The sequence below is a fragment of the Chiloscyllium plagiosum genome, chromosome 25 (genome assembly GCF_004010195.1).
Source record: "Chiloscyllium plagiosum isolate BGI_BamShark_2017 chromosome 25, ASM401019v2, whole genome shotgun sequence".
NCBI lineage: Eukaryota > Metazoa > Chordata > Chondrichthyes > Orectolobiformes > Hemiscylliidae > Chiloscyllium > Chiloscyllium plagiosum.
In genome coordinates, this window is record NC_057734.1 from 42,042,475 (window position 1) to 42,068,542 (window position 26,068).

General features: G+C 39.6%; 1 protein-coding gene across 1 annotated transcript in view; it reads right to left on the minus strand.

Moving 5' to 3' along the window:
* The window catches only part of cita (citron rho-interacting serine/threonine kinase a), a 216,449-nt gene that overhangs the window by 83,252 nt on the left and 107,129 nt on the right, over positions 1–26,068 (minus strand). Inside the window, exons 13-23 of the mRNA XM_043715278.1 lie at positions 18,272–18,442; positions 17,597–17,650; positions 16,605–16,658; positions 14,188–14,328; positions 11,827–11,952; positions 8,814–8,909; positions 8,270–8,386; positions 7,883–7,992; positions 5,736–5,910; positions 2,155–2,352; positions 1,566–1,619 (exon numbers count right to left, since the gene is read on the minus strand). Coding sequence (XP_043571213.1) covers positions 1,566–1,619; positions 2,155–2,352; positions 5,736–5,910; positions 7,883–7,992; positions 8,270–8,386; positions 8,814–8,909; positions 11,827–11,952; positions 14,188–14,328; positions 16,605–16,658; positions 17,597–17,650; positions 18,272–18,442 — 1,296 coding nt within the window. The remainder of the gene's footprint in view (positions 1–1,565; positions 1,620–2,154; positions 2,353–5,735; positions 5,911–7,882; positions 7,993–8,269; positions 8,387–8,813; positions 8,910–11,826; positions 11,953–14,187; positions 14,329–16,604; positions 16,659–17,596; positions 17,651–18,271; positions 18,443–26,068) is intronic.

Consider the following 26,068-nt stretch of genomic DNA (forward strand, 5'->3'; position numbering starts at 1 on the left):
TTCTGTGTGCTTGCCAATGGATTCACATCCTTCTTAGAATGAGGCACCCAGCAGTGTACACAATACTCCAGCTGAGGTCTAACTGTTGTATTCTAAGTTCATCATAACTTCCTTGCTCCAGTACTCTATGCCCCTGTTTACGAAGCCCAGCACACTGTATGATTTATTAACAGCTCAATTTACTGGTCATGCCCCCTTTATTGTCTTATGCACATACACATTCCCAGGTCCCTCTGCTACTGCAAATCCTCTGGAATAGTACCCTTAGGGGTACAGTTTCTCCATATTTCTTGTACCAAAATGCATCACTTCACATCTCTCCACAATGAACATTCTCTCTGCCACCTATCCACCAACATATCAATGCCCTTTTGAAAGTCTTCACAACCCTCCCTAAAATTTACTGTTCTTCCAAGTTTTGTGCCTTCTATAAATTTCAAAATCTCTCTTCATTCACTAAGAATTAAATCATCAGGAAAAGCATGTGCCCAAATACTGAACTGGGAACTCCATAGAAAACCTTCTTCTTATCCCGAAAGATATCCAATATTATTACTGTTTTATATCTCTTAGCCAACATTGCTACTGACTCATTTATTCCATGACCTACGACTTTCCTCACAAGTCTGTTGTGTGGCAATGTATCAGATGTTTTTTGGAAGTCCACATTTACCACATCAAAGGCCTTCTTTCTCATTATTTAGGTATCATTTTTCCTTGGGAAATCCATGCTGAAACTTGCAAATCAGGCCACACTTTTCCACATCACTATTAATGCTTTCCTGAACAATGTTTTCAATATGCTTCCTCACCACTGATATCATTGAAAATTGCTGAGTTGATCTTTTCAAACTTTTTCGAAAAAGGGCACAAGGTCTGAAATTCTGCAATCCTCCAGCATCACACCCAAAATCCAGAGAAGATTTTCATAAATCTGCAATTTCCATTCTCATTAAGTTTGGATACATCTCGTCTGGTCCCAGTGCCTTATCAATTTCATGTACCAACAACTCGTCCAATGCTTCCTTATCAATTATAAACCCACCTATGACTGAATTACCTTCAATATTACCATGTGTGAGCAGCATCTGTTTCAAAGCTAAAGAGATGCAAAGTATTAATTTAACACTTCAGGCTTGCTTCTTGCCTCCAAATGTAAATCCACTTATGGTCCCTACTTGGCCCAAATGCTCCTTTTGCCAACCTATTATCAATCATTATTCAAGATCACATAGATTTTTATTAGTAGCCAGTTTCTTTTCCCCGCATAATACTGTTTTGTTTCTCATACCTGCTTTCTCACATCCTCTCTGAACCTTCTGTATTTAGCTTTGTTCTCAATTGTACCTAACACCCATCATATTTTTATTTTCACTTATCTCTCTCTCCAAGTGATTACTAGTCCAGTAATATTACCACGAAGGCCCTCCCATTCCCCTCTATTTACTCCATTCAGGGCAGTCAGATACCTTGTTCAATCCAACAATGCAGCAAAATGACAATGGAAAAGATACCAATACTAATGCTTGGAATCAGCATAAACTCTTTCAGTGCTCATTACATACTGTGCAACTTTCTCGAAGGCTTTCAAACTTGCTGTGAATTTCATCACGGTGTGCCTGAAAAAACATAGTAAGAATAGTGTACTCGTGGCTGAGTTGATGTTAAAAAGAAGACTTTATACAGAAATTCTTTGTAGATGTTCTCTTATGTGATAAACAAGCTGCACTGCAGTGATTAAATAACTAAACAGTCGAAGTTCGTGAGTAGCATTCACTCTATCAGAATGCATAAAGCAGAGTTTAAAAAGGATGACTGTGACAGGAGACAGTGCATGGATCTCAATTTAGATTTGGGCAAAACAGCAATTCAGTTAACATTTACCTGAAATGCCAAAGATGGTTTCAGATGTATACACAGGAAAAGGCATCTTTTGTTAACATGCACTTCATAATAATGTCGTGCCTAAAACATTCGTTAAAGAACTTGCTTTGAAGCTGATTGTTTCCTTGGTTACTTCATAGCAACAGAAAAATTACACTTTTCCTCCTACTACACAGCTTCCAGAAACACAAACTGCTTCATCAGGGAGTGTCCCAAAATTAAGTGGGTGGTATCAACCTGCACTTTGATTGTCATGATGGTGATACTGACCCTCAGAGATTGGATCTCCTCCTCTGCCTCAGCAGTGGTCTCTTCCAACTCTGCCTTGGCCATTTGCAACTGGTTCTCCAGGGCAGTTTTTGTGCTTTGCAGACTCCTAATCTGAGCCTCCTTCTCCTGCAAAGCCAATTGCAATTCATTCCCCTGCTTCTTTAGTTCCAATTTCTGTTGCTCATGTTCCAAACTGGCCTGTGGAATGGTATAAAAATCAACTTTAATATAGCTATCAACAACATTTGCTGCAGTGTGTACTGATTTTACCACAGATTTATGCTGGGGCAAACCAGCTCAATTAGTGTAATTTTATCATTACCTGATTGAATCTTGTATCCTAACTTTGGCTCTTATTTAAGCATTGCAACAATTTAAAAATTCTTATCCTAGTTTTCAAATTCCTCTATGGTCTGATCCCTCCTAATTTCCAAATCCTCTAATTCCACAACTCATACTCATGCTCCTCTAATTCTGACCTCTAAAGTATTCACAATGTTAGCTGTTCCACCATTAGTGGATATGTCTCAGGTTGCTAAGGCCCAAAGGTCCAAAAATCCCTCATTAAAATTCTCTGCCTTTATATCTCTTTCCTCTTTAACACACTCTTTAAAATGATCTCTTCAAGCACACTTTTTAAACATTTTGTCACCATACTAGGTAACAGCATCAGTGAACCTCCGGATGAAGCACTGGTGGTATGGCCCACTTTCTATTTATGTGTTTAGGTTTCCTTGAGTTGGTGATGTCATTTCCTGTGGTGATGTCATTTCTTGCTCTTTTTCTCATGGGGTGGTAAATGGGATCCAAGTCAACGTGTTTGTTGATGGAACTCCGGTTGGAATGCCATGCTTCCAGGAATTCTCGTGAGTGTCTGTTTGGCTTGCCCTAAGATGTGGGTGTTCTCCCGTTTGAAGTGGTGTCCTTCCTCATCTGTATGTAAAGATAATGGTGAGTGAGTCATGTCTTTTGTGGCTAGTTGATGTTCATGTATCCTGTTGGCTAGTTTTCTGCCTGTTTGTCCAATGTAGCGTTTGTTACAATTCTTGCAAGGTATTTTGTAAATGACATTAGTTTTGCTTGTTGTCTGTATAGGGTCTTTCAAGTTCATTAGCTGCTGTTTTAGTGTGTTGGTGGGTTTATTGGCTACCATGATGCCAAGAGATGTGAGTAGTGTGGCAGCTTATTCCAAGATGTCATTGTTTAGGGGAGAGTGACTAGGGTTTCTGGGCGTGTTTTGTCTGCTTGTTTGCATTTGTTGCTGAGAAATCGGCGGACTGTATTCATTGGGTATCTGTTCTCTTTGAATACACTGCATAGGTGATTTTCCTCCGCTCTGCATCATTCCTCTGTGTTGCAGTATGTAGTGGCTCATCGAAATAATGTTCTAATGCAGCTTCATTTGTGGGTATTGGAATTATTACTTCTGTTGCCAGCTGTTTATTTGAGTCTCTGCATTACTGCCAACAGCTCTGCTAACCAACCAACTCAAACTTTGGGTCCGCTATGTGGATGACACCTTTGTCATCACTAAATGAAACAAATTAGAGGAAACCTTCAAGACCATCAATAATACCCTTACTGGTATAAACATCACTAAAGAGGAGGAAAACAACAACAAACTGCCATTCCTAGATGTCACAGTAGCGCAAACAGTCAATGATAAACTTCAAACCAGCATCTACATGAAAACAACATGTAATGACCAAATACTGAAATACAGAAGCAATCATTCTAACACCCACAAATGAAGCTGCAACCTAAGGAAACCTATTAACACAAATAGAAAGTGGGCTTCATCCGGAGGCCCACTGATGATGTTACCTAGTATGGTGACAAAAAGTCTGGAAATGAACTATACAGCTCACCGAGCAAACCTGCATCCAGAACCTCAACCGGAGTCATAAATCTTCTCAAAATTGCTAACACTTTTTAAAATTTGCCCAAATATCTCACACGACTTGATTTCAAACTTTGCTTTACATTGTGTTGAAGGGGAGTCATACCAGACTCGAAATGTCATCTGTTTCTCTCTCCACAGAAACTGCCAGACTGCTAAGTTTCTCAGAACTTCGTTTTATTTCAGATTTCTAGCATCTGTAGTTTTTTTTGTAAAGCATTTAAAGGTTTTCTAATTAGATTAAATGTCCTATACATGTAGCAAATTTACAGCTTTAGAGAACTTTCCCATTTTTGGATGGCTTTACTTGTTAGTGATGAACTGCTTTCTTGAACCACTGCAGTCCATATGGTGAAGGCACTTGTACAGAGCTCTGCAGAAGGGAGTTTCAGATTTTGATCCAGCAATAGTGAAAGTGAAACATTAAGTTCCAGGTCAGGGTGGTTTCTTTCTTGGGGGAGAATTTTCTGGTGATATTCCCTTATTTCTCCTGCCCATGTCCGTCTGGATGCTATTGACCTCAAGTTTGAAAGGTGGCATCAAAGGAGACTTAGTGCATTAACACAATACATCTTGCATCCTAAATTTTGCACTCATTTTCTGCCAATGTGAGTTGATGGCAGAGGCAGTGAACGTTAAAGTTAGTTGGTTGGTTGCTAATCAAGGGTGCTTTGTTCTGGATGGTGTCAAGCATCCTAAAGCTTCACCCACCCAGACAAAATGAGAAGGTTCTATCTCACTTCTGAGGTTGGTGGACAGACAGGTGAGTTAATACAGTATAATACAGTATTCTAAGTCTCTGAGTTATGATTAGATTAGATTCCCAACAATGTGGAAACAGGCCCTTCGGCCCAACGCACCCAGACCTATTTCCCTCTGACTAATGCACCTATGGGCAATCTCGTATGGCCAATTCACCTAACCTGCACATCTTTGGACTGTGGGAGGAAACCGGAGCACCCGGAGGAAACCCATGCAGACACGGGGAGAATGTGCAAACTCCACACAGACAGTCGCCTGAGGCTGGAATTGAACCTGGGTCCCTGGCGCTGTGAGGCAGCAGTGCTAACCACTGAGTCACCGTACCGGACTAATTCAATTTATGTTCAATGCTAACTGCCAAGAGATGGATTGTGGGAGATTCAGTAACGGTAATTCCATGGGGAGATGGTTAGATTATTTTTTGCAAATGGGCAATGCCTGGTACTAATGGAGGGGAGGCCACGGCCTAGTGGCATTATTGCTAAACTGTTAACCCAGAGACCCAGGTAGTGTTCTGAAGACCTGGGTTCAAATTTCGCCATGGCAGATGGTGGAATTTGAACGCAATTAAAAAAAATCTGGAATCAAGTGTCTAAGGTTGGCCATGAATCCATTGTTGATTGTTGGGAAAAACTCACTTGGTTCACTAACTTCCCTTAGGGAAGGAAACTGCCATCCTTACCTGGTATGGACTACATGGAGCTCCAGAGCAATGTGGTTGACTCTTTACTGTCCTTTGGGATGGGCAATAAATGCTGGCCTAGCCAGTAATGCCCTCATTGTGTGAATCAATAACAAAAACAAAATGTAGTGAAAACGTTACATCACTTATCAGCTAATACACAAATTTCACATCTTTAAAACTGATTGGATGCAATGACAAGTTATTATTTCCTCGTTACCATTTGTATGTTCTCACCTCCCTGAGCTTGGTTTCGAGCTCTAATAGTTTGTTCTTGCTGCTTTGTTCATCCTGGTTGATTTTATCCATTTGTTCCTCCAGTTTCTGATTGTGAGCATCCAGCTTCCCTGCCTGAGCCTCCAAATAAAACTTCTGCTGTCTGAGCTCTGCAATCATCTCCTCCTGTGCCTTCCTGCCATGAAATTTAGACAGTCACAATTACAAATAGGCTCAAGTGTTGCATAGAGTAGCTACCCAGACAAATGGATCTTGATAAAGACAGCATCCTACTCATGGCTTGCTTATGTACTTGTAGCATTTGAATAATTTGTTCTGTTCATTTATTCAACATACCTCAATTACTGTTTCTTACAATATAAATTATTAATTCAGCTAAAAGAAAAGACTTACATTTATGAAGCATCTTCCATGATCATTGGACCTTGCGGCAAACAAAGCATTTGTGAAGTGTAGTAAATATAGTGGTTTTAGAAACATTGCACCCAATTTGTTCAAGCAGCCCCCATAAACAGCAACATGATAATAACTCATGACGTAAAAATATTGACTAGGAAGTGTAAAAAAACTACCCTGTTCTTCTTTGAAATAGCACCACAGGATCTTTTACTTCAATTTGAATGAGTAGATGATTGACAGGATTTTAGCAGGTGATTTTGGAGGTGGTGGGGGTGGGGTCTTGCCCACCGGTTGGAGCCCTGGCAGGGCAAGGCCCATCAGTTTCATGGGCTAAGATGTGATACAATCAGATGCCCTTTCAAGCATTTATGAGACCACATCGAGCCTTCCACAATTGAAGGTTCCCAGAGGTGGAAGTCCTGGCTACTGAGAGCTGCCAAACAATCAGGGACTGGCAACTCCTCACGCCAAAAGCCCAGCAAGAAAGATGACCACTTGTGGAACAGTACCCATCCAGTGTTCAGGGTTTTAGTGGAACTCCAGTAATTTATGGGATTGCAGGACAAGGTCAGAAGCAAAAGTTATAGAGTGCCTATGAGCAGCCATACACTGGCTAATGCCAGGTCTTTTGATTGGGCAGAGTAAATGATCGTGAGGAAAATCCTCTCACTCCCATGAATGCTTCTGGTCATCCTTCCATGGGTGCAAGAAACCAATGTGACTCCCATTTAAATTACTGTTAAACAACCAGTTTGGACATGTCACCACACACTCCCAAGGCAGGCACAACTTAAACCCATACTTTCGAGCCCAGGTGAATTGTCTCATTAATGCACTTAATTGACATCTTGCCACTGGGAATCCTATCTCAGTTCCTTTCAACCTTCCCCATCAACCACTGAATATTAAAAAAAAGATAATTTTTAGATTTTAAAGGCATCTAGTATTATGGTTGGAAAGAAGGAATATGAGACTGACTTCGAGGATTGGCCATGATCATACTAAATGGCAGAGAAGATTTGAAGGACCAAATGGCCTATTTTTGCTCCTAGTTTCTGTGATTCTATTTCTACCCCCACCATATTGCAAACCTGTAATGAACGTTCCACAGGTTTAACATGATTGACAAAGTTTTGATCCAACATCATGGAATTCATCTGTTTATGAAAGTGTATTTTACGATTTTAGCTGTTTTTAACTGGGCTGTCAATTACTAATGTAATCAAATTATCATTACAATAATTTGTATAAGTTTTAATGGTTTTGTGGTAATCACATTGAACTATTCTGCATTTTTTTCCACTTACACGTAAATCCACAAATCAGTTCTATCACTATTAAAAACTGGGATATATCAACTGATACCATAACAACCAGATTGAGAACATGCTCTTCTCTGCAATTTAGACTGGTTTTAAATACAGGAGGAGGAAGATCAACATTTGCCAGCCCTGCTCACCCAACATATGTACTTCTGTTGATTGCTTTATCCTCCTGTTTATATTTGTTTAGGTGTGCCTAAATATTATTCTATTGCATACTTCACCCAAACTTCCACTCCAGGTCTAACCATGCACATGAATTAGAAGGCTCTGTACAGATACTTTTTTTTTTAAGGAGATGGCAACTGTAGCAAACAAACTGAGAGGAGTTAAATAAATTGTCTAACAATTAAACTATAAGCTGTCAATTTAATTAACCCTATAACCATGTCTTTATTTTATAAACTTTGACAATCCAAGACTCACATGCTTCTTTGAGTAAAGATGCTGCTGTTTGCTGCAAGTTTGTTTGCCTCTGAGAGTTCTGCTACTCTCTGCTCCAAAGATTTTATTTTCGAATCCATGGCATTGATCGTCTGAAATATGAAATGCATTACAATCAGATTAGTAGAGGATCAGACAACAAAGATCAAGAAGCAAAAGCAGGACAAAAGCCCAAATGAGAGAAAGCATTCTAATCTGAAATTTGCAGTTCATCTTGAGAATCGGTCACAATCTAAAATGGAATTATTAATAACAGCCAACGTTCATAGCAATTTTAGCTCACAAACAGATTTCTTGAGTTTCCCTTCAGTCAGAGCTAAACATTTTCAGTTACAACATGTCTTGCTTTATTGTTAAGTTCTCACATACCGCTTTCTGATCATCTATCAGTTTGCACTTTTTACGAGAGTCCTCCTCATGCCTGAGGCGAGAATCTTCTAAGGACTCCTTATTAGCAATGCCCATCTTCAACTGAGCTTCCATAACCTATAAAAGAGTACAACACAAATAAAATGATTATGGGATGCTTTCCACAAGTAATGACAAACAGCATTGTTCACGTGTCATGGGGGGGAAATTTGGATTCATTTTGTACCAGTCAGAAAATGTTCTTCTCCTAACCCCTTTTGTAACAACTGTTAGTTTCTTCATTCAAACTTACGGAACAAACAGGCCGATCAGTGGCTATTTTCAACTAAGATACTTGCTCCACATTTAAGGTAAGTGGATATATTGAGTGAAAGGAAAAGTACTGAAAATGGCTGGCATAAATTGCAGAAATATTGCTGTTGTCAAGGCATAGCTCCTGACTGGTTTGATAACCAGTTAAATCTAAACGCCCAGATACCAGAACAAGATCTTTGCTACTCTTGTTACAGAATCAAATTTCCAATATAAAATTTCTGTTCCTTACCTTCATTTTATCTTCATAGAGTTGCTCTTTCTGTCGGAGATTGGTTTCCATGCGTTGAGCTGTTGCCTGAGCCTCACACCAGCTCTCCTCTAACTCCTGTGTTCGAATAGAGAGCAGGATCATTGACTCTCACTGATGTTACCTAGTCATGGTGATGAAACGTCTGAAAACAAACCTTCCAGCTCAGCGAGCTAACTTACATACTTATCATCAACTTGAGCTACAAATCTTCTCAAAAATCACTAGGTGAATTATTTGTTTAGATGCTGGTATCACAACAGAATCATAGTCATAGAGGTCTACAGCATGGACGTCTACACTGGTCTAAAACAACCAGTCAACCAAGCTAAACCCATTTGCCAGCACTTGGCCCACAGCCTTGTATGCTTTAGCATTACAAGTGTATATTCAAATACTTAAATCCACTTTCACAAGCAGCGAGTTCCAGATTCCCACCACTCAGTGAAAAAAAATTCCTTACATGTCCACTAAACCTTCAACCTCTTTCCTTAAATTTATGCACCAAGGATATTGATTGGTCAATGAGGAAAATGTTTCTTCCTGTATTCTGTCTATGACTCTCATAATTTTATACATCTCAATCATGTTTCCTTTCAGTTTCCTCTGCTTTCCAAGGAAAACGATCACCATCTTCATAACTAAAACTCTCTAGTCCAGGCAACAGGATGAGGATGTCACTGGCTAGGCCAGCATTTATTGCCCATCCCTAATTGCCTAGTGGGCAGTTAAAAGTCAACCACATTGCTGTGGGTTTGGAGTCACATGTAGGCTAGACCAGGTCAAAGGCAGTTTCCTGCCCCAAAGGACTCTAGAACCATTGAGTCTTTCTGACAATGGATTCACAATCAGATTTCAAATTCCACCATCTGCAGTGGGGGGGGGGGGGTTCGAACCCAGGTCTCCAGAACGTTACCTGGGTTTCTGGATTAGCAGCCCAGCGATAATACAGCTAGGCCATCACCTCACCAGGTACATCCTGGTAAATCTCCTCTGCTCCCTCTTCAGTGACATCACATTCCTCTGATAAGGTAGATCCCAGAACTGCGCACAACACTCTAGCAGTGGCCTAACCAATATTTCATATAGTTCCAGCAACCTTCTCCTGCTTGTAAACTCTGTGCCTCGCCAAATAAAGGCACGTATTCCATTCGCCTTCTTTACTACTTTATCCAATTTCCAGCCTTCCAATGCAAGATAGCGTTGGAGTTACAGGGCTTGCTTGAGGCCCATTAGCTTTCCTTCTTTGTTTTTCTTTTGCTTCTGCTCTTTTCTTTTGCTTTATTTTTACTTTGGTCTTTTCTCCCCTCTTCTTTTTGGTGGTGGGTTGGTCAGCAGCACTGGTGCAGCAGGGAGAGTGGGCCGCGTGCGGAGTGTCAGACGTGGCTTCTCTCAGTGATAGGAGGCAGGCAGTAGTGAGTGCACTCTCCTGCCATTCGGGCCTGTGGCAGTGGCAGCGACTGCATTTTCCCTTGCTTTGTTTGTCACCTCCTTTTTATTGGATTGAATTTCATTTTTCTCTGATCAGCTCATCACTCGGTTTATATCTTCCTCACTACTTAGCACCTAACCAATTTTCACATCATCCACGAACTTGCAGATCAATGCTCCTATATTCAAGTCTAAATCATTTATATAAGCCTAGCAGCCCACTCAGAACTCCTCTGTATCCATGCTAATTTCTTTAATTCTATCAATTGTTCTCCCTGGTTTCTGTATCCACATCATCCCTCTCAATAGTTAACACCAACAAAAAGCATTAATTCAGAACTCTATCTAAGTCCTCTATCTTCATACACAAATTATCACTGTGGCCTTTAGTGGGCCCTACTCTTTCTCTAGTCATCTCCTTACCCTTAATGTACTTGAAATGTGTATGAAACAAAAACTTAGTTACTACCTAAATTTGTGAAACAAGCATCAGACATCAAATCTTTTCACAGCTTAAGTATCTTGCACCTCATGTAATGCCAAAGGCCAATGCACTAAAGACTTCAATATCCCCAGATAACTCGTTTATTAAAATACGATATTACATCTTCAAGCAGAACACCATCACAGCATAAATCACCTTTATTTCACCAACACTGTTGGCATCAAAATGCTGGACGGTGAAAAAAAGTCATGTGAAAAACTACAGCAAAATTAGTCAAAATCTTGCTGTCAAACTCAAGTAGTGTCCTGAGTTCCTTTTATGTTTGTTGATTCAGTAACCAGTCTTATTACCTTTTTTAGTGTTCTGCTTGATCACTGCTTGATAGACTATTTGAGAAGTTAACACTAGAAACCAAGATTCACAGTATGTTTAGGACATTGTGTTTCTTTATAACAATACATCTCTCTTCTTCCTCCATCCCCAGCAAACCCCAGCCCAAAGTCACCTTTCCTACTTTTGCAAAGGCAAGGCTCGCACATCTTCTCTGATCCTAACGTCCAGTATCTTAATAATTTTCCAATAAGACTCTATTCCTGCATAACAATGTGACAAAAGATGACTTTACAACAATCATTATGATGGCTAATACAGCACATTAAGTTGTACAAGTCTGCAGAATCAAAAAACAACCAGCCTATAGCTACTACAGCAGACAGTGTCAGGCATCACTCCAGTACAGTTTAAGGAAAACCAGTAACAGTTTGGAGAACTGATTCAGTTTTCTTGCTGGTTTACCTTGAACATTACTATGGGAAGCTACAGGTAGAATGAAAATAGTAATGAAACAACACCAGATCACCTATATATGATTTGCTGGTGGACAACTTGGACAACAGTATGCTAATATCCTCAAAATGGTAGCTTGCCCACTCAGCTCGGTGAGGAGGGTGGCCCTGTAAAAGTACCCAACCATGAAGGAGATGAAGGGCCAGGATTGTGTGAAAGAATTATAACAATTTATTTTCATTACCTTCCTAACAGGTAGGTTTGCCCTTACACTGTTAATATGATTCCCTGATGATCATTTCCTGGACATCATTTTCAGCCTTTTACACATACCAGGATTTTCTGAGCCATTTGTTGGATTTGCTGAGATTTTGTCTGCAAATCTTCCTTTAGCTTGTTTTCTCTCCGCTCCACCATCTCAAGACGCTTCACTTGGTTCTCCAGGGACTTGCGGCGTTCCTACAATTATGAACACAAGAAAGATTACTGCTGGATCTACAATTATGATTCACACACAACACCCGCAAATGATTGCAAAACTAAACCACTTGTCAGCCATTTTATTATTTTTTTTAAAGAAAACTCTGTCTTAAGTGCATACAAGGCAACAAACAGGACACTGCAATTTTCAAGTCATATTTCACACCAAATTGTTAACAGAATGCTCATATATCAAATGTATGTTAAGTTATTTAATGGTAATGTTAACAAAACGTCTATAATTTAAAAAGATAATCACTTATTAAATGAATAGTCATGCCTGTGCTTACTGCATGTAAACCGTGCCTGGGTCTCTAAAGAGCAGCAAACCTTGCAAGATTGGTCAAAACTTTCTTGTATGTTCAACAGCATGTTAGACAAATTAATCAAATGGCTACTTGTCTGAAACATAATAGCTTGAATTTGTGCAGTGCCTTTCACAGCCTCAGGATATTCCAGCACACTTCACAGCTAATGAAGCACTTTTGAAATGCATTCATCATTGTCACAAAAGAATGATACTTATTTTCCAGTGCTGTACAACATACAACCCTCTCCATCACAAAACTTAAGGAGGGAATTCTGGAGCATAATCTCTAGATAGCAGAAGGCACAAGTGCCTGTGGATATGAAGGATCGGGAAAATGCACAAGGGCCCATTGACTGGGAGATGAAGAGCTATGTGATGGTAATACTGCTGGAGGAACTTATAGAGATAGGAAGGAAAAAGACCTACAGAAGGTTTGAAAAAGAATGTAACAGCCTTAGATTCCTCAAAATTTGCTTGGAAGCTGACATGTATCCATGGGAAAGCATGCAAACAACAAGGTGGAGCTCAAGAGCTGGTGCTGAGGGCAGGAACAGCTCTCCCACCACGCCACACCTAACCAAGTTAAAAGCCTTGTGTAAAGATTTGTAGCTTGGGTGCCATTGTGGGTATGTTCTTTGAGCTGGTAAGTTGACTTGCAGATGTTTTGTCCTTGTCTTGGTGACATCTTCAGTGCTTTGGAGCCTCCTGTGAAGCTTTCCAGGAGGGTACAAAGTATTAAAGATGTCACCTAGACAGCAGGTGAAACATCTGCAAATCATGTTCCCAGCTCAGCGAACATACCTACAACTATGACAAGTTAAAAGCACCGAGGAAGGGCAAAAAACATTAACTGAAATGCTTTGGCTGCAAACAATTAGGTAATAAAGTATCGAAAGGCAGAGCTGGATAAATGAGGAGAGGAAGTAGAGATGTGGTTGTTGTTTCAAAGGCAGAAGTGTGTTTGAAGATGGTAAAGAGATTTTGTTCAAAATGATCAGTCACAGAAGATAGGACTTACGACTTTGCTTAGAGCAATTTCAATGCTGTGGTAAGACATATTGATCTCAGAAGTGACAATCATCAAGATCTAAGAGGAAAGGGTTTGGGGTTAGGTCTTCAATTTGTAAAGGCAGGTTATGGCAAAGACAGGGTTATAATGTAACTTTGAAATGGAAGGGGGTAGAATTGTACCCAAGACAAATAAACTATTTACAATAAGGCAACATACTGCCAGTGCAAGAAATCCGAAATAAAAACTTAGAATCTGAAGAAGTCATATTGAACTTGAAACATTCTCTCTCTTTCTCTCTCCACTGATCGTGCCAGACCCGTTGAGGTTCTCCAGCACTCTTTATTTTTAAAACAGTTACACTGTCAGCTGGGATGGGCCAGGACAGCAATTGGGTGGTCTGCAGTTCAGTTGGAATGGGATTAAATGAATAATAAGTGGGTTTTGTGGTCATTATGAGATCAGACAAAGTATGAGGAAATAAGGGCGGGGAAAACTAAGAAAGATGTGGAATTTGGAGTAGGGCTGGTGAAGCTATAGCCAACAGTTAAACTCAGAGGGCCTGGGAAAGTTTGGAGAACAAAGGCAACTGAACTGATAGCCAGAAATTTGTAAAGATTGTGGATGAAATAGGAGAAATATGGGTGTCGTGCAATTAGGTTCTTAAAATGAAAATGCCTTTTTTAGAGCAAATAGCTGAAAGAAATGCAAAGTCAGGAAAGAGCTCTGGAATGGCAGCACTTTGCTTTTGGGTGAACACTTGTTACTTGTCAACTGAACCACCATATCATAAAGATACCTGGTATTGATTTTCACCTATATGGTGACTACTACACGTCTATTTAGGCTCTATTACATTGACAAACTGCATTCAGCATTTAATTCTCTAATGTACCTCAGACTCCACCAGTTTCTTCCTGATACTTTCACTGGAGTTCTCACGACCCTGTAGTTTCTCAAGGTCTCTTTCTGCACGTTCCTTAGCTTGACGCACATTCTGTAAAAGATCTGTAGCTTCAGAACTTGCTTTCACTGCCTGAAAAAGAGTCAAAGAGCAAAAATGATGGAAGAAAGAGTCCATTTTGGAATAATTTTTTGTATTTAAACAAGGTGGTTTCTTGATAAAAATGGATTTTAGTTTCCAGTGTGTCACCATATTGGACTCCTCGTCTCTAACCCTGACAGAACATAAACTTTTACAGGAACTTCAACTAAATTAGAAAGACTTAACTAAATTGGTATTTGAATTTACTTTTGGTATCCATGTGTATTGATTACTTCAGTATATTATCAATTAAAATCTCAGGTCTGATTGATATCCTCCAGAGGTTACAGTTAATGCATTTAGTGATTAATAACATCAATTATTAACAAATAGTTGCTTGGTAGTACAGAACTTAAACATTACTAAAATGAGACAAATCAAAGCTTTTCATCTTGCACTCGTCAGGACTAGGCTATAAGAAACAGGCTTGAAGAATGGGATACCAACTTAAGCTACTTAAGCGAGTTTTGAGAAGATTTGTAGCTCAAATTGAGGTTCTGGATATAGGTTGGCTCACTGAGCTGGAAGGTTCATTTTCAGACGTTTCGCCACCATACTAGGTAAGATCATCAGTGAGCTTCCGGTGAAGTGCTGGTGTTATGTCCCACTTTCTACTTATGTGTTTTATACCAGCACAAGACTGGCGAGTGTTGGCGTAGAAATTCAGCAAAGACTGGCATTCTCCATGATCCCTTTTTATAACTGATAAATGGAAGTGTGCAATGTACATAAGAAGTCCTTTACTTAGATAAAATAAGGTCCTGTGTGTTCATAGATGTAGCTTCCAGCACATGCAAATGTACCATATTGTGCACCTGATTTGATAACCTTAAATTGAAATTTGGTGTAATTCTTAGCATGTTTCTTCACCATACCAGGTAAGATCATCAGTGAGCTTCCGGTGAAGTGCTGGTGTTATGTCCCACTTTCTACTTATGTGTTTTATACCAGCGCAAGACTGGAGGCTCACTGATGATCTTACCTAGTATGGTGAAGAAACATCCGAAAATGGATCTTCCAGCTCAGCGAGCAAATTACATCCAGTAAGTTGCTTTGTTGAACTATTGTTGGAATGGAGATGCAGCAGCAACAGTCAATTGTCAGTCTTAGCTCTCAGATCAGGCAGATAGACCGATTCTGTCGAGTGTTGGCGTAGAAATTCAGCAAAGATTGGCATTCTCCATGATCCCTTTTTATAACTGATAAATGGAAGTGTGCAATGTACATAAGAAGTCCTTTACTTAGATAAAATAAGGTCCTGTGTGTTCATAGATGTAGCTTCCAGCACATGCAAATGTACCATATTGTGCACCTGATTTGATAACCTTAAATTGAAATTTGGTGAAATTCTTAGCATAATATGGATTGCAAACATGGGATTTTGGAGCACATCAGCATGCTGTAAATCACCATTGGGATGTGTTATTTGATACACAGTCAGCCAGTCATTGGCATGCATGACCTACATACCTGACATCACATCTGCAAGCAAATTTATATCATATTATTCATTTGAGTGACAGTTTGACAGCAGCAATGACTGGCAATTCTTATCAAACAATACATCCCAAAGTCTTTCTACCTTCCGATTCAAACCAAGAACCAACAGGATACAATGTAGCATGTCAGATTCCAGAGTTGGATATATCATAAATACATTTATCAGAAACTAAGCCACTGTTCGACATACTTTGTTTTCCCATGTTATTTGGTAACAGTATTTAGTGCAGTAAAGCTGCCTAGTCACAAGGATGATTTTTAACAAGTTCATACCACAAAACATCACAAAATTGTCAATGCTTTTATATTATATGATGCAAGAAGACAAGATGTCCCTTTAGCCGACTTAAGCTCACACTTCTGAACAACAAGTCCGTAATACAGCAACACGCTATTTCCTAATGAATCTAGTGTTGGGACCTCAATGATCTCTTCCATCTGCTGGCCACCCTCTGCATAAAGACTTCCAGATATCTGTTAAATTTGTCTTTCACAGCTTTCAGCAAATCCCATTTATTTATTATCACATAATTTTATTTCAACTTAGCAAGCAGAAAACACAACTAACCACCAGGCCTCTTCATTATAACCCTTTAACCATGAAAATCTCTTTTCCACAGTATCCCAGGCTCTTGAAAATTACTATTGAAGAAAATTGCATCTCTATATATTTTGGAACAATTTAAATCTTTTAAATGAAAATTATGACCATTAAACTCAACTATACTCCCATCTTCTTAGTAATAATCACCATTAAATTGTATTACCTTGGCAAGTTTTTCCTGCAATTCCTGTATTTTCTTCTGCTGTTCTGCATTCATCTGAAAGACACGTAATTGGCCTTGAATAGTGTGGACATATTTGTTTTTCCAGTATTTTCAGACATCTCCAAGTTTAAATTTACATAAATTACTGCCTGTTATTTAATGGGTAAGCATCAACGTTTTTTGTTAAGAATTATGGAACAAATGAGTAGTAATTGAGTTGAGATAAATTCTTAAATCAAAACCATCAAGTTGGTCCCTTTGTAGTTCACATTAGTGGTGCTAATGCTTACATAAGCGAATTGTAGTTTAGGGGACATTCAAGTTTGATTTTAGTTTTCTCAAAGTATTTGTCAGTTTTTGGTAGTCACAGTGTTTTACAGCCCAAGCACTGAATGCACTTTAAGTTGCAGACTACTCCATATTCAGACAACACTTACTCCAGCTCTCAACAACATACCAAAAATAGCACACTCTAAGTTTTAAGCTATTAGATATGTTTTACATAACCTTTGATGGTATGGTTAAATTTTGCAGTAACCTCAACATAACACAGATCGGACTGCTTTCTGTAATACTAATTTAGAAAGTTTTGCAATTTTTTGATTTTATTTAGCAAATACATTACTTTGCCCTTACTTCCAGTTCTGTACTGTTCAGTTCTACCTCCTACGTACAGCTTATATTTATTTACAACCATACATACATGTATATCTTTATGTTACATATCATTCCCTACTTTCAGCCTCAATCCCTACAGAGGCCCAATTCTAGAACAGATTCATTTAAAGGTCATCATCACACCAATCCAAATCTAATCCCTATTGGGAAAGCCTCTAATTAAAAATAAAGTAAAAACAAGTTTTTTAAATTATGTTGAAAGTAAGTTCTTTAAATAACTGTCATTTATTCATATTGTGGAGGTAAAGCCAAATAATGCTTCTAAATGATAATTGAGTTAGTGAAGAACGATTAATAACATGCAAAATACAAACCTTTTCCAATTTGGCGTACACCTCCCCAACTTCAGCTTTTCCCTGGTCTCGAGTCTGTGAATGGAAGACAATTTTTATGTCAGCGACTTGAATCAAAATGGTATATGGACTCTGTCCCCTCACAAACAACCATACTGCACAGAATCCATTCTTAACATTTGACTAGAATTGTTCCATTAAAGATAAATAACAGGTAAATATACAAAAGATAATTTACAATGCTAGACTTTCAAAACAAAGCAAGTAGCCAAAAATAGAAACAAAACACAATAGGTGACATGGTACAGTAGCTAACTAACCTCAAAAGGTGTTTACCAGAGAATATGTACAGACATTCAGCATATGGAGTTCATGAGTTTATTTTCACCCAAGTGTACCATCTGTCATGATGAGTGCTTCACAAACCACAAGGAGGTTAAGATACTCAACGTAGCGAGAATGAGAAGCAGCCAAGTAGTGTCTAGATTTCACTAGGAACTCAGTTAATCTTAACTCAAGCATGACTATCAAACAGTATGCAAAATGTACATCCTGTCACTGTAACAGTCTCTTCTGTTTATATGTCAATATCTTCTCAGCATCTCAGGTTCCTTGCTGCGCAACATTCCAATTCATCACCTTGGCAGATACTCCATCGCACACCCACTCATTGTTAGGGCAGATACACAGACCAACCTTCTGTAGTTTCTGCTGGGATTCAGCTGCTTTCCGTCTATACTCATCTGCTGTAATTCGAGTATCTCGGAGTTCAGACTCATAGAGGTCAGCCCGTCGACGGGCAGCAGCAAGATCCTCCTCCAGCTGTCGTACAGTTACCTCCATTTCCTCCATTTGAGCATGGAACTCCTGTGAAAATTGGGAGAAAGAAAGCACAAAGACCATTATTAGTGGAATGCAGAAAGGAGAGCGGCATCCTTAAATCACTCAGAAATGTTGATAACTAGTTAAAGAGTACAGAATTAAAATTTATGAAAAGACCCTCACCACTTTGTAAAAGGAGTAAACAAAAATTCAACACAAAAGCAAAATACTGTGAATGCTAAGAATCTGTAATAAAACAAAAAAATGATGAAAATAATCAGCAGATATAAAGGTTAAAACAGAATTAATTTTGGGCATTTGAACTTTCATGCGAAGTTCAAAAAGATCTTAACTCTTAGTTAGTAACTCCTTAAGAGGAGTAAATCCATAAGAGGGATTTGATCAGTTCAACAAGCTATGGTTAACACTTTCATCAAATAATCATAGCATTCCAAAACTTAGCAAACCAGACAGAATAACCATGAGAAACAGAACCAATGACAAAACCGGAAATGACAACACCAACCCCAGTAGAACCAGACACAAGTTGCAAGTGGGACAGAACACCACTGGAGGCACACTGGTGATGTTACCGAGCATGATGATGAAATGTCTGCAAACAAACTTACCAGCTCAGCGAGCAAGTCAACAACCTCAGAATAACCATACTTTCTAGTAATCATACTTTGTGAAGGTGTATAATTTTCACTTTGGAGTCTAACTTCCATGTGCAAATAACAAATGTCTATATTAGTTGTTTTATGGCTCATAGTTTCCCCTCTGTTGAACGTGAATCCAATCGAAAAGAGCACCACTCATGAAGCCAGAGCTTTTCGTATCAGAATAGATAGCTCACTCAGGTGAGCCTCAATTATTTCAAGAAATCCAACACTATATTTATTCTATCGGCTCACAGAGTCACTTAGTGCACTGCATTTAGTAACAGAGTAACAAGTAACATTTCATGTTCTCTCCACTTTCTTAATTTCATTATTATTGCAATTGGTAAATTTGACTATGTGCATTGTATACAATCCACACTCAGAACCATGCAGACAGAAAAAGCGTGGAATTTGATGGGCATAAGTAAAGGTTGCAACAGAGTCCTCTCAAATTGTTTGTTCAAAGTAAGTTCCAAGTTCAACTGTAATAGATCTAAGACAGGTTTTCAGCCAGAAGACAGTCAGTATCCGTTAGAGAAGATTAATCATTTGGAATATGATTGTAGGTAGTGTAAAAATAATAATAATAATAATAATAATAAAGTGAGAGGAAAGGTGGGAGACCAAGCCCAGTCCAAGAATGGAAATTCAAGAGAGCAAGTTGGAGGAAGTGAATTAAAAGTACCAGTGGCAGACAGAGCCATAATTGGGGATGGGTCCTGCCAGAGAGATAGAGAGGTGCAGCAAGAATACACTTATGGGAGAACAAGACAAGTCAGCACTTCAAAAATAAGGTTAAAATCAGATTAGCCATGATCTTAGTGAATGGTAGAGTAGGCCCAAAGGGCTGAATGGCCCACTCTTGTCATATGACATGGGTTTAGGGTGATGAGCAAAAGAACTAAAAAAGTTATACAAGAACACTTTCATACACATATTTGCAGGGTGGAGGAAACAGATTCAGTTATGGCATTCAAATGGGAATTGAATAAATATCTGAGGAGTTTTTAAAATTTGCAGAATTATGGGAAAATTAGACAACTGAAGTTTGGTTGCAGACAACCTATTCTCAGTGAGTAGTGACCACCTGTGCTTCTCAACCACAATCTATAATCTCCTGGCGTGGCATACCCCTCACTCTGCCATTACTATCAAGCTAGAGGACCAGTCCACGTCCCATCAGGACTATAGGAGAACATGCTAGAAGCAGCATTAGGAATATCCAGAAATTAGATGCCAACCTTGTGAAGTTACCACACCAGGCTACATGCACGCTAGATAACAGGAGAAGCATGCTACAGAGCTGAAATAATCCCACAACCAATAGATCGGATCAAAGATTGACAGCCTGCCATATCCAGTAATGAATAACGATGAACAATTATACTAGAACCAGGAGTCAGCGCAAATGCAGCTCCTTGCTTAATGATGGGTGTGACCACCACTGGAACCATCTCCAAACAGCAGTGAATAATCAAGCTTGGCCTCCTCCTGTGGTGCATGTTCGTGTTCAGATAACTTAATTCATTTTACACACTACCAAGAAATTGTTTTAAAGAAATTGACATAGCAAAGACTGTGGGCCCTGACAACAATCCATACCTGTACTGAAGACGTGTGCTCAAGAACTAACTACAGCCTGAGTTAGGTTGAACCTGTGCAATAACAACATTGGTGTCCACTCAACAATGTGGAAACATATCTGGTTATATGCTGTCTACTCAAACATCATTAAAATAGTAAAATGTGTTATTGACAGTGCCATCAAGCTGCATATACTTAGAAACAAGTTGTTCAACAAAGCTCAATTTGACTTCCATCCAAGCCATGTAGCTCCAGATCCAGTACAGCTTGCATTCAAACATGGACAAGAAGGCTGATTTCAGAAGTGAGGAGAAAATAATTACCCATGACATCAAGTCAGCAATTAACTGAATGTTACATCAGAGAACCCTAATAAAAGCAGAAGACAGTGGGAATTGATGCAATACTCTCCATTACATGGAACTGTCCCACAAAGGACAATGGTTATGGTTATGGGAAGTCAACCAACTTGCCAAAGGAATTCCAATGGTGTGCACCTCCAAATTCTTCCGGTCAGGCAGCATCCAGGGAACAGGAGATTCGACGTTTCGGGCACAAAGGACAATGGTTATGGTTATGGGAAGTCAACCAACTTGCCAAAGGAATTCCAATGGTGTGCACCTCCAAATTCTTCCAAGTTATTTGAATTAATCTGTTTGGACATGTTATGAAACACATTCAGGGCATATAGGACTTGAATCTGGGCCTCTTCGGCTCAGAGGGAGGAATACTACCACTGTGCTAAAGAGCACCAATTCCTCACAACAGATATTTTCTAATCAATCTGTTCAGAGATGTTATCATACACCTCTGGAGCTGGTCGGTCTTGTACCATGCCTCCTGGTCCAGGGATAGGGACATTACTACTGTGCCACAAGATCCCTGAGATGAACATTATTGATCAACTATATTTTTAACCTACCTGTTCAGACAAGGTTACAACATGCCTTTGGAGCAGGTAACATATGAACAAAGGTGTCCTGTCCCAGAGCTATGTACTCTTCAACTGCACCATAAGAGTCACAAATTCCTTAGGATAACATCCCACCCCCAAATATCTGAGCTGCTTTATCATTGAAGTTGTTACCATTATAAAAAGACTGAAGTAGAGCTGATGGCTCCACAATGTTCAGTTTCTTTGCCAATACGGTGAAGCCGACCAGGTTGCCATGGGGCAAGACATCATTCAATATTGAGTTCATGTGTGACATGAATGTTACTTGCCATTTAAGTGGAAATAATCATCTTCATCATGGATCCAACCACCTCCACTTGATGTCTAATGAATTACCGTCAATATCCTGAGTGTTACCACGGTCGATAAACATAAACTAACCAGCCACCCAAATACTGTGTGTACAGCAGTAGTTTAGAGCCTGTGTATTTTATTGTTGTGGTTCTGTTCACCGAGCTGGGAATTTGTGTTGCAGACATTTCGTCCCCTGTCTAGGTGACATCCTCAGTGCGTGGGAGGCTCCTGTGAAGCACTTCTGTGATCTTTCCTCCGGCATTTGTAGTGGTTTGAATCTGCCGCTTCCGGTTGTCAGTTCCAGCTGTCCGCTGCAGTGGTCGGTATATTGGGTCCAGGTCAATGTGCTTATTGATTGAATCTGTGGATGAGTGCCATGCCTATAGGAATTCCCTGGCTGTTCTCTGTTTGGCTTGTCCTATGTATTTTATGGCAAATGATTCACCTCTGGATTCCCTAAAGCCTTTCCACTATTCACAAGACACAAGTCAGGAATAATCTGCAATTGACTGGACGATTGCACCTCCAATTATACACAAGAAGTACAAAGCAGCTATACAAAGTATAGCACCTTGAAGACCACCATAAACATGCAGTCCCTCTAACAATGGCATGCCATGGCTACAGTGCACACTGTATAAGATGTACATGAACAACTTGCCAAAGTTCCTTCAAATGAACCTCAAGTCCCAGTGCCCTCATCTATTAAGGATAAGGGCAGCAGGATGTATGCAAATGTCACCACTTAAGTTTCCCTCTAAGTCACATACCCTCCTAACATGGAAGGGCTGCTCCTTCATAATCGTCAGGTCAAAACCTAACAGCATGGTGGGAGTACCTTCACTCAACAGGCAGCAGCAATTCCAGAAGGTAGACCACCACCAACACCACCTTCTCCAGGACAATAAATGCTGACTTCACCAGCAATAGCTACGACCGGAAATTCATAAACAATTGTAAAACACCATTCCCAGATTAAACCGCAAAAATAAATACAATAGGATCCTCTTTTCAATGGATTAACAAAGATAGTTTCTATTTAGCAAGTTCAAGTGTCGACTTTGTTGTTGCTATGGTTACTAGTGCACAAGTTTGTTACTATAGCAACCAGTACTTGAAAATGTAAGTAAAACACTAGAGGACTACCAAATTTGAAACTGCAGGAGTTGAACTGGGACACAATGCCAAAATTGCAGGTCAGGCAGCACATTGGAAGTTCGATTAGCTCCGTTCTGCAATTGATTACGGAGAGATAAAACAGAGAACAAACCTATTTGATATGCAACAAAGTATATAGAAAACTAAGTTTCATATCAACAAGCAATTCTAAACATATGAGTAGAGGAAAAGCAATTGATACAATCTCCATGGAAGCAAATAATTTAAGGGAATATTTGCTCATTTACAGCTGAAAAGGATGATGCATCAATATTTGACATTTTAACCTATCATGATATCACGATTATAACAAGCTCTGACTAAGCACTTTCCTTTTGTAGATAATATATTTTAAAGTAAACCTTTTGACTAATCACGTCACATTCATCATAGAATTACAATTCATGTTGCAAACAATTCATATTTGCTCCCAGTTTTCAATTGTTTGCTTCTTTATATTTTCCTAGACAGAAAACTTCTAAGTATATTATTTCACTGCAATCTATACCATAGATATCTTTATCTAACTTAAACGGAGGCAAATCTTCCAGCCTCTCCTAACTCCTCATGAACCTGGGTGTTCAATCTGAGCACAAGCAATCTACCACTTTCTGCATGGTAAAGACAGAGTAAGCATTTCAATTATATTTTTCCTCTTTCATTCTCTCAACATCTCACATAGAGTCATAGAGATGTACAGCATGGAAACAGACCCTTCGATCCATCTCGTCCATGCCGACCAGATATCCCAACCCAATCTCGTCCCACCTGCCAGTACCCAGCCAATATCCCTCTAAACCCTTCCTATTAGTATACCCATCCAAATGCCTCTTAAATATTGCAATTGTACTAGCCTCCACCATTTCCTTTGGCAGCACATTTCGTACACGTACCACCCTCTGTGAAAAAGTTGCCCCTTAGGTCTCTTTTATATCTTTCCCCTCTCACCCTAAACCTATGCCCTCTCGTTCTGGACTCCCCGGCCCCAGGGAAAAGACTTTGTCTATTTACCTTATCCATGCCCCTCATAATTTTGTAAACCTCTAAACCATACCAAATTAACCCCGAAACCCTGCCGTGAGAAATACTTCTGGGTTTAAATGGAAGACCAATATGGCAGTTGCAATCACTTGCTACAGAATATTATGACATGGAATTTCCATAGTGGAAACTGGTAGTGGGTTCTTTGTTTCCTGCGTGGCTGATGAGTCCGATCCTAGAGCAGCATCTCTGACCACACATTTGGCCGATGTATCTGGGAGGTGGAATTGGTCCTTGGCTGTGAGATCATTGGCGATCCTTTCTTTAGTTCTTTTTCCATATTCGCAGTTGCCGACGGGTGTTCTTAAAGAACTGCTTCCTTTCATACAGGAAGTTTTTTCCAAAATCGGTTTCTTCTGAACGAGAGTCTCCCATGCAATGGCATCTATGTTGCATTTCTTGTGAAAACTTTCAGGGGCTCTTTATAACCTTTTCTTGTCCTCTCCTCATCCGTGTGCCTTCCTTCAGCTGGATGAAGATGATTTGCTTTAGCAGTCGGAATCCTGACATCCTAAACATATAGCCGGCCCAGCACAGTTGGTTTTGGATGATAATGGCCATGATGTTGGTACTATTAGTTGCTTCAAGGATGCTGATGTTACTATGTCTGTTCTCCCAGCTGATGTGAAAAATCTATCAGCATTGATGGCACTTCAAGGGTGTTGAGATGGCATCTATACGTGGTCCAAGTTTCAGAGTCGCACTGAAGAGTCAGAAGGATGACTACCTTATACACAAGAATCGTGGTGTCAACATGGATGTCACGGCCATTGAAGATTCTCATACTTGGGCATCCAAAGGTGGCACTCTCAGACTGAATCTCTGCATCAATGTCAGCCTTTGATGAGAGGCAACTCCCCAGGTAAGGGAAATGTTCCGTGCTTAGGAAGATTTCTCAGTTGAGCTTAATAGAGGTGATGGACCAGAACTTGACCTCGGACGGGTTGGTAAAAGATGTGAGTCTTCTTGTGGTTGAGGCTGTGAAACCAATTCTTTGCTATGCTTCCACGAAAGCAATAATTTAAGCTTTAAGATTCTCTTCCACAACAGCATCCACATGCTGAAGTTCCACAAGTGAGGTCAGTGTCGTCTTCTTCTGGGATTTCAGCCAATTGAATTTGAAAAGTTTGCAATCCATCCTGTAGACAATGTCCACATTGCTGGAAAGCTTATTCTTGACAAGATGAACAATGGCAGTGATGAAAATGGAGGCAACAGTGGAAGTAATGGCACATCCCCGATTACTCCTGCTTTGACCTCAAAGGTTTGTCATATTACTGTCACCGACATCTTGATGTGATGGGGATGGAGGATGTTGATGAATTTCACTGGACAGCTGACCTTTGGCAGGATCTTCTATAGCACTTACCCACATTAGGAAAACATGGAATCAGAAATAATGATGCCCTGAAGACAATTCCAGAGATGGGCCAATAAAAGACAGAATTGGATGTCTAGGAAAAATTCTCAGATACAAAATAGCCTCCAAATTGTAGACATTTTCTAGTCAACCTGTTCAGAGATGTTATTACACACCTCTTAAGCAGGTGAGACTTGCACCCAGGCCTCTTAGGCTACAGGTGGGACACTATTATTGCACCACAAGAGTCCGAGCTTCCTAATTATATACTAAATCAGAAGCTGATTAAGTATGCACATATCTATACACAATCGGGAAAACAACTCACCAAGCAGTAAAAGAGGCAACAGATACTTCTGAAAGCCTTCAAGAATTACTTAAACCAAGAACTAAAAAAAATTCTTGAAAGAGCAAGATTTAACAGAAGACTTCAGTATCCAAAGAAATCCATAGCTTATTTCATTATTGATCTCTACAGATTAGGGGGAAAATTCTACTATTGTGGCTTCAAGTCGAAAGTCAAAACTGGTTGTACGATTTGCTGACAAATCTTTGTCAGGCATTTTACACACTAAAACAGATCAGAGTTCGAGAACAAGCATTCAGAAGATGAGTGA